The 16034-nt window shown below is 36.4% G+C and overlaps 1 protein-coding gene across 1 annotated transcript; it reads left to right on the top strand.

Moving 5' to 3' along the window:
• The first annotated feature begins 289 nt into the window (after positions 1-289).
• LOC123523522 (uncharacterized) lies at positions 290-15446 on the top strand. Its single transcript, XM_053544278.1, has 7 exons — positions 290-370; positions 570-691; positions 2417-2528; positions 5194-5295; positions 5997-8175; positions 11347-11559; positions 14798-15446. Exons 5-7 carry the CDS (start codon positions 6981-6983, stop codon positions 15028-15030), a joined length of 1641 nt encoding a protein of 546 aa, XP_053400253.1. The 5' UTR covers positions 290-370; positions 570-691; positions 2417-2528; positions 5194-5295; positions 5997-6980; the 3' UTR covers positions 15031-15446.
• The last annotated feature ends 588 nt before the right edge of the window (positions 15447-16034 follow it).

Below are 16034 nucleotides of genomic sequence, written 5' to 3'. Positions count from 1 at the left end.
TGATCTTGGTAGGAGGCAGTCATATTTGGTTTAGGGTTGGTTACCTGAAAGGCCAAGGTCATGAGTCATTACAAAGATTTTGTAATAGTGTTGGTCAAAGTTTCAAGGTAACCATATATAGTTTAACTAATGGTATATTCCTGAAATTATATTGTTCTTTTACCACTGTCCAGTTAATTTTTATAATTTCTAACATGTTGGTAAACATTTTTGAATAGTCGAGGATGCTGTCATTCTGATAACTCTTGTTAGATTGGCAGTATATTTAGAAATATGTCATTCCTTTTTCAGGGCTTTTTAAAATTATTCAGTGATAACATCACATCAGCAAGTACTGTACAGGATGCGACTGTTCTAATTGTTCAAACATGTAAGTATGTTTCCATTTATTTAGTGTTTATTCATTTTTGTATATTGCCTTTCCATAAAAATTTTCTTCATGTAGTGCTGTTGTGTGTATCCAAACTTAGGGAATAAATAACAGGTCTGCTAGATCAAAAACATAACAGTTTTCTACCTTTACAGCAGGGAAAAAGTACCCAAATATGATCTTTTTTAATTTCTTTTAGCAAAGAGTCACAAAGCATTATCAACTCTGAAACTGTTTCATTGCCTGCTTGGCCGGAAAGTAACAATTGTCAGCTATGAATGGGTAAAGATGTGCTTACAAAAAGCAAGTCTGCTGCCAATGGTAAGTTTTTAGCTCGACTTTTCGAAGAATAGGGGAACTATCCTATTCGCCCAGGCGTTAGCGTCACGCCAATGTTAAAGTTTGTGTACCCCAAATATTTTCAAAGTCCATTGAGATATTGCTTTGAAACTTTGCATACTTATTCATCATCATGACCCTAACCTGTACACAGGAGGAGGTAACTCTATCATGCATTTTGGCAGAATTATGCCTCCTTTTTCGACTTAGAATTTACGTTAAAGTTTGCGTATCACCACAAATATTTTCAAAGTCCATTGAGATATTGCTTTGAAACTTTGCACACTTGTTCGCCATCATGACCCCAAACCTGTACACAGGAGGAGGTAGCTCTATCAAGCATTTTGGCAGAATTATGCCTCCTATTCGACTTAGAATTTACGTTAAAGTTTGCGTATCACCACAAATATTTTCAAAGTCCATTGAGATATTGCTTTGAAACTTTGCAAACTTGTTCACCATCATGACCCAAACCTGTACACAGGAGGAGGTAACTCTATCAAGCAATTTGACAGATTTATGCCCCTTTTTCGACTTAGAATTTACGTTAAAGTTTTTGTAATACCTCAAATATTTTCAAAGTTCATTGACATATGTCTTTGAAACTTTGCACACTTGTTCACCATCATGACCCCAACCTGTACACTGGAGAAGGTAACCCTATCAATCATTTTGACAGACTTATGTCCCTTTTTCGACTTAGAATGTATGTTAAAGTTTGCGTATCGCCACAAATATTTTTAAAGTCCATTGAGATATTGTTTTGATATTATGCATACTTGTTGACTATCATGATCCAAGTTTGTAAAAGGAGCAGACAACTCGATCGATAATTTTGACTGAATTATAGTCCCCTTTCAAATTAGAATATGTTTATTGTAATATTTTACTTTTACTCATAGCTTATATTATACTATCAAGTACTGAGAATAGTCGAGCTCGCTGTCAACTGACAGCTCTTGTTTCCCTTCCTGTTACAAGGTTGTTTATTTGTATGTAACTGATCTTAAACAAAAGATAAACTGACTTGATATGAATTGACAGTTTACTTTGAATAAAATGTTAGGAAATCTTCATACAAATACTGGTTGTTAAATGTGGATGGTTCGAGAAAAACCCCCATAAAAGATGGTTTTATCGAGAGTCTTTACACACTATAATGGAAAAAAAAGATTTAATCCAATAAAATTTTAAAGTCAAGATTTCAGTTATGTGTACTTCTTGTCTAAAATTAGAACTTTATTTTTGACCATCATGGGTCACACTGTATCAAATTAATTTAGAGCCACTTTTAGACAGATTAAGTGCAAAAGTTACAGAATTAAGATTTTATGTAAGAAGATAACCACATTTTAGGAGCCATATGAAAAATGTTTGAGCCACTGTCTTGATGTAGCAAATGACTCAAGTGGCAAATGGCAGAGTGATCCCTGCTTCTTAGTACTTGATGTAGTATTAGTGCCATTCTGGTTCTTATTTATTAAGAACTTAAATATTTAGGTATTAATTATCAGTATTTATAACTAAGTATAATAATTATGTTTGTTAGTTTTACGAAAGACAAATTTAATTCTGACATTGACCTACTGATTTAGTTTCATAGATTATGCGAGACTTTATTGTCAAGCAGTTACAGTTGAATGTGTTCGATAACTAGATACACTATCGTGATTGTGTCATGCCAATGTGACTGTGATTGAATTATAGGAGAAATTCTGTGTAAGAGAGAGTGAAAGTTTTGGCCAGTGGTGCGCAACTGAAACTTACACACCTTTTGAATACCAGATATATGGCGAAGACTTCATAGACATTACAAAAGGTATGGTTGATAATACAATCAAAAGCATCTGTGTCATGTGTATGTGAATTTCAACTTGAAAATATGTAGAAATTACTGGCATTTATTATTATCCCCCGCCGATGAAATCGGGAGGGGGGTATTAAAATGGCGTTGTCCGTCCATCACGTGCGTCCGTTCGTCCGCAGCCATTACTCAGTAACTAATAGATAGAATTTAATGAAACTTTAAATAAATATAAACCAACATACTGGGATGATGCCCGTCAAATTTTTAGCTCACCTGTCACATAGTGACAGGGTGAGCGTTTGTGATCGCCCTTCGTCCATCGTCTGTCCGTCCGTCGTCCGTCCACAATTGCTTGTGAACACTCTAGAGGTCACATTTATGACTATATCTTCATGAAACTTGGCCACAATGTTTAATCTTGATGATCTCTAGGTAAGTTTTGAATCTGGGTCATGTGGGTTCAAAAACTAGGTCACCAGGTCAAATCATAGGAAAAGCTTGTGAACACTCTAGAGGTCACATTTTTGACTGTATCTTCATGAAACTTGGCCAGAATGTTTACCTTGGTAATGTCTAGGCTAAGTTCGAATCTGGGTCATGTGGGGTCAAAACCTAAGTCACCAGGTCAAAACATAGGAAAAGCTTGTGAACACTGTAGAGGTCACATTTTTATCTATTTCTTCATGAAACTTGGCCAGAATGTTTACCTTGGTAATGTCTAGGCTAAGTTTGAATCAGTGTCATGTGGGATCAAAAACTAGGTCACCAGGTGAAATCATAGAAAAAGCTTGTGAACACTCTAGAGGTAACATTTTAAATTGTATCTTCATGAAAATTGGTCAGAATGTTTGTCTTTGTGATCTCTAGGCTAAGTTCGAATCTTGGTCATGTGGGATCAAAATCTAGGTCACCAGGTCAAATCATAGGAAAAGCTTGTGAACACTCAAGAGGTCACATTTTTGACTGTATCTTCATGAAACTTGGTCAAAATGTTTATCTTGATGATCTCTAGGCTAAGTTGGAATCTTGGTCATGTGTCATAAGGTCAGCGGTTCTATCCAGGTGCTTTGGGCCTTACTCCACAATTTAAGCTGGAAAGTTGCCATATGACCATTGAGTAAACAAAAACAAAGTACCTGGTAGGCTTTTTATGCCCCCACTTTGTGGGGGGGGGCATATAGATTTGCTCTTGTCCGTCCGTCCTTCCGTCCGTCCGTCCTTCCGAGAATGTTGTGTCGCGCCTAGCTCCAAAAGTATTTGACGTAGAGTCACAAAACTATACAGGAATGTTGGTCAGCATGTGTAGTTGTGCACCTGGGGTTTCACGTCCAGATTCATTCAGTCATGTAGAAGTTATGGCCCCTGACTTTGTAAAAATTGGTCATTTTAGTGTTGTGTCGCACCTAGCTCCAAAAGTATATGACATAGAGTCACAAAACTTTACAGGAATGTTGGTCAGCATGTGTAGTTGTGCACCTGGGTTTTCGCGTCCGGATTCATCCAGTCATGTAGGAGTTATGGCCTCTGACTTAGTAAAAAATTGGTCATTTTAATGTTGTGTCGTGCATAGCTCCAAAAGTATTTGACCTAGAGTCACCAAAGTTTACAGGAATGTTGGTCAGCATGTGCAGTTGTGCACCTGGGGTTTCGCGTCCGGATTCATTCAGTCTTGTAGGACTTATAGCCCCTGACTTAGTTAAAAATTGGTCATTTTAATGTGTTGTGCGTAGCTCCAAAAGTATTTGACTTAGAGTCATCAAAGTTTACAGGAATGTTGGTCAGCATGTGCAGTTGTGCACCTGGGGTTTCGCGTCCGGATTCATTCAGTCATGTAGGAGTTATGGCCCTTGACCTGGAAAAAAATTGTCATTTTAATGTCATGTAGTGGGGGCATCTGTGTCCCATGGACACATTTCTAGTTATAAATATGTTTTAAAAAAAAGAAATATGAAATTCAAAAGTCAACGGCACAGTTGATATTTAGTTCTTGATAATCCCACCATAGTATGGTGTTGGATGGAGGGTTATATAGAGATTTGGGAACCCATTCTGTTGGAAATGGTTTTCCTTTAATATCTCCTCTAGAACCAATGAAAATGCTATTTTGAGACTTAGCACATTTATAAGATCATAACACAAGTTCAAGTATGGGGCCCCATAACACTGACATTTGTTTTAATGGAATTATTTCCCTTTTCATTTACAGTATATTACAGAACTGAAATTCATGTACCTTCAGTTTATTGAACCTATGCAATGTCTGTTGTGAACGCAAAGCAAGTTGCATTTGCAGGTCAAATAATCTTTCTGCTAAGTGTTTGCAAAATTGTCTCTGTTTTAGATTTTGAATAGTCAGCATTATTACTTGAAATGTTTTGTAGGGTATTTGATGTAAATATAACCACTGAAGTTGCTTGATTAACACTAAGCCATTATTCAAAGCCTAATCTTTATCACTTACAAGTGTTTAATAAAGACCTTTATTTAAGTTTCTGTGCAAGTGTTGGTATGATACAGAGCATAGCCATTAGATAGGTCTAGTTATAATTGTTTGTATTACAAGCTTACATTTTCAAAGTACAAGATTGGCTACCATTACTCTTTTTCAGGATATAAACATGTCACATCATTATAAAACTAGATAAATAATATTACACATAATATATTTATTCATCAGATAAAGTTAAACTTTTGCTGACCAAGATTGGAGGAACAGAGATTGTAGATAGATCTTCAAAAACCATTACTATATGTGCAGATGGAGAACTTTGTCCCTTTGGTAAGTTTCACTTCAGATCCACACTACTCTGCTTAGCATAAGAATAAGCAAAAAGTTTAAGTTACATTTTACAGACTGCAGATTGAATTAGGAATATATTTAAGAACATTGTCTGTTTATTAGGACCCAGCGGAAGTCCTGCAGTTACCTTTACGAACACCCTGTGAAACTGTTTAAGGAATTTGTTCATCGTTAAGGAAATTGAGAGGAAGTTAAGTGTAAGAACCATAACTCGATCATGCTTTATTTTTGATTGTCTTCCTTTATTGAATTTAGTTTTTTGTGCTACAACCCATGAGAGAAATTATTCAAATTGCATACACAGATGGAAAACATTCTACGAGATACAAAAGCGAGACTGTGGATTTGCACAATAAAAATATTATTTCCATAATTGCAATTTGTTCTTTCTTAACGGGAGCATTAGAAATTTTAATGGGACTTGAAAATAATCAGTGAGAAGTTCATTGCACAAAAACTGTAACTCCGAATTGAATCTTTTCGTATTTTCTCTGTTTTTGTATTTATTTTTGCCTTGTTTAGAGCATAACTCTGAAAACAGTGAAGACATTTTCAAATGAAATTTTAAATATAAGATAGTTATCAGTAAAAGGGTCAAGTTCATGGTGACCAGGCGATAATTTAGGGCATATATGTTTGACCAACAGTGCTTGTTAATTTTTGCAATTTTGTCCTTCCAGAAAGAAGTGTGCACAAGGAGTGGATTTTTAGATGTATTATAGAAGGCAGAGTATTAAGTACAGATTTTCAAAATTATGACTCAAGTGACAATGACTCTGATAATGGTTCAACTGTTGTAAGTGTTAAGGACCTTCGTGCATTGAAAACAATACAGGTTCAGACCTCCGGATCAAAATCTGGAAAAAGGTCACAAAAGATGCAGTGTGTACTGTGGTAATTTTTACACAAAGTTGCCTAGACACTTGGAAAACTTACACTCTGAAGAGTTGGAAGTTCAGGGCACTAGACAACTTTTGGGGACAGGTACCCATACCCTCAGGAAGGGGAATTTTTCGACATTTTAAGACGAAAAGGGGAAGTTGAAGCCATGTATATGTAAATACTTTTCACACTTATTAATACTGTTTTCAGTTATTCCTAACTGATGTGACTATACTGCAACAGTAATCTTCCTTAGAGGCACTGTATAATATTAAAAGAAAGAGCTCATATCTATTTGTGCCAAACAACCTATCATCAGGGGAATTTTTTTCTGAGAAAGTGGAAAAAACATATTATTTTAGGAGGGGAATGGTACCCATATTCGGCCCCAAAAATGGCCAAACGAGTGCCCTGAAGTTGCAAAAGCACTTAGCCTACCAAAGAAGTCAGAGGGAAGGAAAAGTGCATGGGCTAACTTGGCTGCAAAAGGAAACTTCGCTCACAACTGCAAGGTGATTGAAAAGAGAACTGGTGTTCTTATTCCAAAATACCGTCCTACTGAACAACAAATTACAAAGAAATATCTGCCTTGTGAATATTGTAGAGCTTACTTTGTTTCTACAGATTTATGGAAACACCACAAGTCTTGTCCTTCAAAAGAAGCTGGAGTCAAAAGTGATGCACCTGTACAAAATGTGCGTTTGCTTGTGCCACTCCCTATTACATGTTCAGAGGAATTGAATACATCAGTGCTGGCAAAATTCAAGGATGATATTATTGCTATGAAGGTGAAATCTGATCCTTTGATATTAGCATTGGGACAACGGAAATTTGATAAAACAGGACAATATCCTCACACACACCAGTACATAGCGCAGAAGTTGAGAGAATTAGCACGGTTTGTAATTGCTTTACAGAAAATTGACAGTTCCATTAAAACTTTGTCAGATTGCTTTTCAGCCAAGCATTGGGAGACCGTTATAAGCGCAGTGAAAGATTTGGCTTTGTTTGATAATGCAAGTAAGTTTTTCTCTAAACCAACTCTAGCCAAGAAAATAGGACATAGTTTAAAGAATTGTGCAAAAATGTTCGGGAACAATGCTTTGAAGACAGGGGATAGAGCATTGAAGGAGAGAGCAGATGGGTTTATTGAACTTTATGAAGAAGAATGGAAAGACCGAATTACAAGCCAAGCCCTTGAGTCATTGGAGCAGGCAAAGTACAATCGAGTAAGATACCTTCCGCTGGTTGAAGATGTAGTGAAACTCTCAAAATTCATAGACAATCAAATTGAAGATATCTGTAAAGAAAAAATAGGAAATAAGGAACACTTTTCAAGACTAGCTTGCCTATGCTTAACACAGATTATTGTGTTTAACAGGAAGCGTTCTGGTGAAGTAGAGCGTTTGAAAAAAGTTTCTGTCTCAAATGCTATGAAACAGCCTTCATTGGTTGATGAAGATGTGAAAAAATGCTTATCCAGATTTGAACAGAAATTGTGTGAAAACCATTGTAGGATAGAAACCAGGGGCAAAAAGGGTCGGAGGGTTGCAATACTTCTTACCAGGAAAATGAAACAGAACTTAGGCATTTTGATGGCAATGCATGCAGAACTTGAACTTGATACAGAATATATATTCCAGAAGCCAAACACTTCCTTCCCAATCAGAGGTACCAGAGCCTTAAGACAATTAGCGGATGAAGCTGACCTCAAACATGCTGACAGGATTACCTCGACAACATTAAGGAAGCAGTTGGCTACCATGTCTCAGGTTCTAGATCTTAGTGAGTCAAGCCAAGATATTCTTGCTCAGTTTATGGGCCAGGATATCAGAATCCACAGAGATTTCTACAGGCTTCCACAGAGTACACTCGAAATCGCTAAAGTATCCAAAGTTCTCCATGCAATGAACACAGACATGATAGAAACAGTTGCTGGGAAGGACCTAGACGATATAGATGCTATGGACCATTTAGGTAATATATTTTTTCAGTTTGTTCATTTTTTGCTCGACTATTCGAAGAATAGGGAGAGCTACCCTAGTCATCCGGGCGTCATCGTCGCCGTAATGCTTATGTTAACCTTTAGCCTGCTAAATTTCTAAAATGGACTGGTCTATCATTCAATTTGGGCAGTACCATTTATTATTTGAAGGGGTGTTCACTGAAAATTTACTGACTGAATGGCGAACTGTGCAGACCATGATCAGCCTGCACACATGTGCAGACTGATCTTGGTTTGCACAGGTCGCAAAGGCAGAATCACATGCCGCCAGCAAGCTAAAGGTTAAAGTTTTTATAATACCTCAAATATTTTCAAAGTCCATTGACATATGGCTTTGAAACTTTGCACACTTAGGAGGAGGTAACACTATTAAGCATTTTCACAGAACTATGCCCCTTCTTATGCCCCCACTTTTGGTGGGGGGGGGGGGGCATATCAATTTGCTCTTGTCAGTCCTTCCGTCCGTCTGTCCGAGAATGTTGTGTCGCGCCTAGCTCCAAAAGTATTTGACGTAGAGTCACAAAACTTTACAGGAATGTTGGTCAGCATGTGTAGTTGTGCACCAGGGGTTTCACGTCCGGATTCATTCAGTCATGTAGAAGTTATGGCCACTGACTTTGTAAAAATTGGTCATTTTGATGTTGTGTAGGGCCTAGCTCCATAAGTATTTGATGTAGAGTCACAAAACTTTACAGGAATGTTGGTCAGCATGTGTAGTTGTGCACCTGGGGTTTCACGTCCGGATTCATTCAGTCATGTAGAAGTTATGGCCCCTGACTTAGTAAAAAATTGGTCATTTTAATGTTGTGTCGTGCATAGCTCCAAAAGTATTTGACCTAGAGTCACAAAACTGTACAGGAATGTTGGTCAGGATATGTAGTTGTGCACCTGGGGTTTCACGTCCGGATTCATTCAATCATGTAGGAGTTACAGCCCCTGACTTAGTTAAAAATTGGTCATTTTAGTGTTGTGTCGGTGTAGCTCCAAAAGTATTTGACTTAGAGTCACAAAACTTTACAGGAATGTTGGTCAGCATGTGTAGTTGTGCACCTGGGATTTCGCGTCAGAATTCATTCAGTATTGTAGGAGTTATGGCCCCTGACTTTGTAAAAAAAATGTCATTTTAATGTTTATCGTGCATAGCTCCAAAAGTATTTGACTTAGAGCCACCAAAGTTTACAGGAATGTTGGTCAGCATGTGCAATTGTGCACCTGGGGTTTCGCGTCTGGATTCATTCTGTATTGTAGGAGTTATGGCCTGATCTGTGTCATGTAGTGGGGGCATCTGTGTCCCATGGACACATTTCTAGTTCGACTTAGAATTTACGTTAAAGTTTGCATACCACCTCAAATATTTTCAAAGTCCATTGATATATGGCTTTGAAACTTTGCACACTTGTTCACCATCATGACCTTATCCTGTAAGCAGGAGGAGGTAACACTGTCAAGTATTTTGACATAATTATGTCCCTTTTTCGACTTAGAATTTTCATTAAATTTTGCGTATCACGTCAAATATTTTCAATGTTCATTGAGATATTGTTTTCATATTTTGTATAGTAGTTACCATCATGACTCTAGTCTGTAAACAGGAGAAGACAACTGTATCAAGCATTTGACTGAATGATGGCCCCTTTACGACTTAGAATAGGCTTACTGTATTGTTAAAGTTTTACTCATAGCTTATGTTATACTATCAAGCACTGAAAATAGTTGAGCGCGCTGTCAACTCACAGCTCTTGTTATATTTTATCTTCACTTTTCATATTCTGTTATTGTCTGTGGCACAGATTTATTTCAATGCAATGTTTTAAGTGGTTTGAATGAAATGAACTTATTCCTATACAAATTATATTCAAGTTGACTGTCCATCCATCTGTCCTTAATTCTTACCCATCCTGAGAGACTTTCATGAAACAATTTTTCATCCTACCGTGTTAATGTACAAAACTTGGGATGTAGTGGTGCCAGCCCAGGGTTAGGAAAAAGCATAAGGTTAAGTTGAAGTCATGGAATTTGTGGCGTATGTATATATCTTAAATGTCTTTTAAACAGTATTGCACAAACTTTCAGTGATGTGTTCTCTCCATCAGTTATTTCATTGACAGAATGAATATTTTGTCTGCAATCTGCACATAGTTTTCAATACTTCAAGGAAAGAAAATGTAATAGTGAAGAAAACAGAAAAATTCATGTTAAATAGTTCATTATTACTGAATTTATACATGCATTATTACTATTATACTTGTAATGTTCTGTCATTATCTTTTCTATTCATTTTGTAGAACAGGTATTGGCAGCATATTGCCTGCTTTAATTGTAAAACTGAATAAAAGATTTAAGCTTAGCAGTGCAAAAAGTGCTGATTTCAAGTCTTTAGGCTCTTCTGAAACAAAAGTCTGTTTCAGATAAAAGTGGTAAGAATGGTCATTGGAGGTATTCATTCAGATTCCTGCAGATTTAGATCAAACAGAAAAAAAAATTAAAAATTATTCTCAGAAACCCTTGGTTGCAAAATAATTTCACAGCAATGTTGACTGACCATCTACCAAATTCTTTCAAGCCATGTTGATTTGTTTAAAAATATGGCTGCCTGCCCGGGATTAATGTTCTCTGTATGGTTATATGGAAAACTTTGAAAATGTTTTCAAAAGAAATTTTAGTAATATATTCCATTCCAAACTTCCTCAAGCCATGATGATTTAAAAAAAATTGGGCTGTCGGGGATGGGACAGATTCCCAGTATATGGCAGTATGGGAAACTTCAAAAATTTTCTTTGGAACCCCTTGTATGTTTTTAAAAACAATTTCACACAAATGTGCCTTGAGTGGTCCTCCAATACATTCCTAAAGCTGTGTCGATAAAGCCATGGCCTGATTTTAAAATATTTTAACACGAATGATACTTTGGTGATCCTCTATGAAATTCATTTAAGCCATGTTGATTTATTAAAGAACATAGCCAGTGGGGATGCAGGTCTAGTTTTCTCTATGTGGCTATTTGAAAAACTTTGAAAATGTCCCCTGAAACTGCTAGCCTGATTTTGAATTAATTTCAAGGAAAATGTTCAATAGTTGATCCTTTACCAAAATTCTTAAACCAGCTCAGAAAATTATGGCCCTTGTGTTTTTCCTAATTAAAGAAATTGAACAAGAGAGTGACACTGAAGATGGCACAGATGATATTGATGATGGTGCTACATGTACAAACATCAGATCCTGTCCAAAGAAAAAATGTGGACATCAGCCAGATGATGATGCTGCTGATGATGATGATGATGATAATGGTTCTGAAACTGATGATGAAGGTTCTGAAAATGAGGAATATTTGCCTCCAACAAAGAAAAAGAAGTTTGGTAAGAAACCAGCTTGTATTTCAAAGTACAAATTATCAAAACTCTAAAAAGGGATATAGAAGTGCATTATGTTAATTTATTAAGAATGAATGCTTTTTAGCTTCCTGAGCACAAATTGTGGTGTCTGTTGCTTTTCAACAACAGTTTCAATGTTAGCACACTTAAAGGTTGTCATTATGGTCCTATTTTAACGAAACTTGGTCAGAATGTATGCCTCAATCAGATCTTGCACAAGTTGGTACTTGGTCATACAGGGCCAGAAACTTGGTTGCTATGTCAAATAATAGAAAGCAGTCTAGGTCAAGTTTAAAACTGTGTCATCTGAGGTAAAAAATTAGGTCAACAAGTCAGATGTTGGAAAACCTTGTTAATACGCTAAAGGTCATATTTTTTGCAGTATGTATATGAAACTTAGTTAGAATTTTTGTCTTTATAAATCTAGGTCAAGTCTAGAATTTGGTCATGAAGTCAAAAACTAAGTCTCCAGATCAAATAATAAAAAAAAAAACATTGCAAGCTCTCTACAGGACATATTTTCGACATGAACTGTGAAACCTCGTCAGAATCTTTGTCTTTATGAAAGAGTTATTGACTTTGAAACTGAGTCATCTTCGTTCAGAAACTATGGTAGATCATAGAAAGACCTTGTAAATGCTACAAGCTACATCACTGATCTCTCCATGAAGCCTGGTCAGAATGTGTTTTGTCAAATCTCGTCTTTATGTGAAACTGAATAAAGGGTCTTAAACTAGATGATCATGTCAAATCTTTGAAAAACCTGAACTTGATATCTAAATTAATTATACCTGGCCGAAATATTTGTATGAAAGGTAGCTTAAGTTAAAAAGCGTCACCTGGGATTCACAACTAAATCACAAGGGCCGTTCATATAGAAAAGTTACAGTCTTGAAAGCTTACTATCACTCTGGAGGTCAGTTTTTGGCCTATATCTTAATGAAAGTAATAGCAGTTGTGAAACTAGGTCACCTGACAAAATCTTAATCATACAGTGAAGAAAAATGATTAACATTGTAAGACACATTCTTGAATGAATTTTCATGAAACTCCTTTTCCAGGGTTCGCACAGACTTGAAAACTCCTTGAATTTCAAGCTGCTAGATGAAAAGTGCTTGAATTTGCAAAAACCTCCTTAAAACTACTTGAATTCGTTTCTTGCCTTGAAAACTGCTTGAAAAGTGCTTGATTTTATGATAAAATCCTTGAATATCCTTCTTCAGAAATTTTGGTCAGCTTAATAAAAAAGGATCGTAAAAGACGCTTTGCTATATGTACGCATCGCCATGTTTAATGTCTACATAACCTATGTGTACCGTACGATACGGGTTTTAAACAGACCGGGACTATGAAAATTACGACGTGTAAAACTTACGGACACCATTTCCGTTACCGATATCGAAGAAAATGTGTATTTTCAACAAAAAGTGGCTTGTATCCTATCCATGGCTGGTCGCACTCGAAAACAAACGGAAAGCCATGTGCAAATATTGTAACAAAGTTATTGACATTAGTTCGATGGGTGAATCGGCGCTGAAATCGCACGTCAAGTCTGAGATGCACAAGAAAAATGTACCTGATCGGGAGTCACCCACGGCCACTCTTGATGTGTTTACTATTCCACCTTCGCCCCCAGCAGACAGAGGCACCTAAAACTTGATCTTATATGACATGATAAGTCGCTGTTGATGTAAGAAGTGTTGATCAATTGTTTGCCAGTCATTTTGTGTGTGATAGAGTGTTGATCAATTGCAAATTGGAACTTTATAGAAAAACTTATATCATGTGATAGTCATTTTGGATGTACGAAGTGTTCACCAATTGTAAGCCAGTCATTTCGTGTGTAATAAGTGCTTGTTCAATTTTTTGCTTATCCTTGAAAACGTAATAAAAGTCCTTGAAAACCCCTTGAATTTTTTGTCAGTCTGGCTGTATGAACCCTGTTTTCCATGTCTTTCCTAAAATACAGTCATCACCTTCCATGATACAGTTTGTCTTAACATATATTCAAGGTAAAAAGTCAAGTTCGAGTGAATAACCCAGGTGAGGGGTGGACATCATGGTCAGTCATAGCATATTTGATTGAATTGCCTCAGTAATGATCATCTTGTTTAGTATTTTAACAGTGCAGTCAGTGATTGAACAGTGGGGGTCATGTATGTATAGATGCATTGATTTTGTGCTGTCATTCACAAAAGCCCTAAGACCCAGATTAATAGGTGCCAAGTGATGTGCTCTTTTTCCCTATGTTTATATTCTTAACACTTTCGTGTTTAAATAAGTCTTAGGCATATTTTCACAGAATATGTATACATACCAGTAGGACCTTATTCATGTTCATTTAGTTAGGTGACAGAGGTATAAGGTTCAATCAAAAGATACCATGTTTCTTTTGAACAGTTCATATCTTAACAGATTCTTATCAGGGGCCGCCGTGGCAGAGTGGTTAAGGTTGCTGACTTCAAATCACTTGCCCCTCACAGCTGTGGGTTCGATCCTTGCTCGGGGGAATTCTTTCATGTTTGGAAGCTGTCCAGCTGGCTTATGGAAGGTTGGTGGTTCTACTCGGGTATCCATCGGTGATGAAATGTGCCCGGAGGGGCACCTGGGGTCTTCCTTCACTGTGAAAAGCTGGGAAGTTGCCGTATGACCTATAACTGTGTTGATGCCTATTTCAGTATATTCAACTATTAAAATCCCCATTTCTGACAAATCCTTTTCATATTACACAAAATAGGTCACCCTGCTATTCAGATGAAGCTATATGGGGAGACATGTGCACTGACCTTGAAGAGTCCTTTAATTTGATGGAATACTCCTGTAAAATGACTAAAACCCTAACAAAACTGGAATGGTACTTGAAAGAGAACAAAAACTACTTGAATTTCACCCAAAACTTCTGTCAACAACTTTTGAAAGAATAAGAAAAGATGCAAATGGTTTGACAGAAAATACTGTATTTGGTCGCTTGTTAGCCAAAGTATGGTTCATAGATATTTTATTATGATTTATAAACAGAGGGCTTTTTTTAACACAACAGTGTTTTTAGAAAAAGTTGAGAAAAGCTGTTCAGAAGATTACAAGGCATCGTTTCTAGGAAAATAGTTAAAAGAACAAAAAAGAATGTTCTCAAAAGTGCTTGAAAGTATTTGTATTTTGTCTCTGATGTTGAAAGATCTGTGTGAAACCTGTATTAATAATACATGTACTACTAAATTTACAGGCTTGAAAAATCAAAACAAACAAATGGGGAAAAAGACACCCTGGAGTTGGAATGAAAGGCAAGTTGTTGAAAAGGAGATGAAACTATTCTTTGATTTACAAAAGTTGCCAGGGAAACATGACTGCCAAGAACTCATTAAAAAGCATGATGTCCTGAAAAGACGGTCTTGGACAATGGTGAAAGGATATGTACGAAACAGAATTATATCCATTAATAGACAGTTGAAACAGTGAAGAGATTGTCTTTTTCAATTCCTTAAGGACAGGTGGCAGGGTATTTGATTTTAACTAAACTTGTTAGGAAGGTATAATCCTGAGGGACAAAGGAAGCAAGAAATGCTTTAAGTGAAGAAAATTATGTTTAAGTGACTTATATTTATGAATCAGTGGATGGATCTTCACCTAACTTGATCTGTAGCATTTTTGTATAGACCTCTATCTATTGTGCATCTAGAATCCTTGGATTGACCTCTTGGGTTTGTATGTCAGGGCTAACACAAAATAGACTTTTTAACTTCCTATTTTTATAAACAGGTTGATGGATCACCAAACTTGGCATGTTGCATTTTTACATGATCCACTGATAATTGTTCATTATCATTGTTAGGGACCACTGGAGCTAAAAATAGAAATAAAACAATATAAAAGCTTCAACCAGTTGATGGAAATCCACCAAACATGATCTTTAGCATCCTTGCATTGACCTCTTCAGTGTGTTTAAATTGTTGTGCTTGACCTGTCCTAGGGGTTGCCTGAAATCCAGCAAGTGACTTTGGAGATAAGTCCAAACAGGAATTTCCTTGTAGACTATGTATTAAAACTAATAGGCCATAACTCGGTAAAAAAATCCACACACATTTCCATAAAGCTTGTACAGTAAGCGCAAATATATTTACTATACAGTCGAGACTGTTTTAAGAGACCGACTTTGGGAAGCAGCGAAAAAGGTCACATATGACAGGGAGTCTCTTAAAACAGTCTCACTTAACAGGATGACGCTGGTTTCATATATTTTTCCAATTAATGTACATGAATATCGGATACTTATATATTGGCCTCTTTTAAGGTATGAGTGGAAAATGATTAAATACTATTTCTTTAATTGCATATTGATAAAATATAAATTTCAAATAATTTGCATCATTCGTATGATGTTGATAAAACAAATTTAAGCTCATGATCTGGCAAGAAAATAAAGGAGAGCAGTAAAATATAAATGTTCCATTTGAACTATTTAC

Source organism: Mercenaria mercenaria, chromosome 1 (genome assembly GCF_021730395.1).
Source record: "Mercenaria mercenaria strain notata chromosome 1, MADL_Memer_1, whole genome shotgun sequence".
In the NCBI taxonomy this organism is placed as follows: domain Eukaryota; kingdom Metazoa; phylum Mollusca; class Bivalvia; order Venerida; family Veneridae; genus Mercenaria; species Mercenaria mercenaria.
Note: the sequence above shows the minus strand (reverse complement) of the source record. Positions and strands in the feature narration are given on the sequence as shown.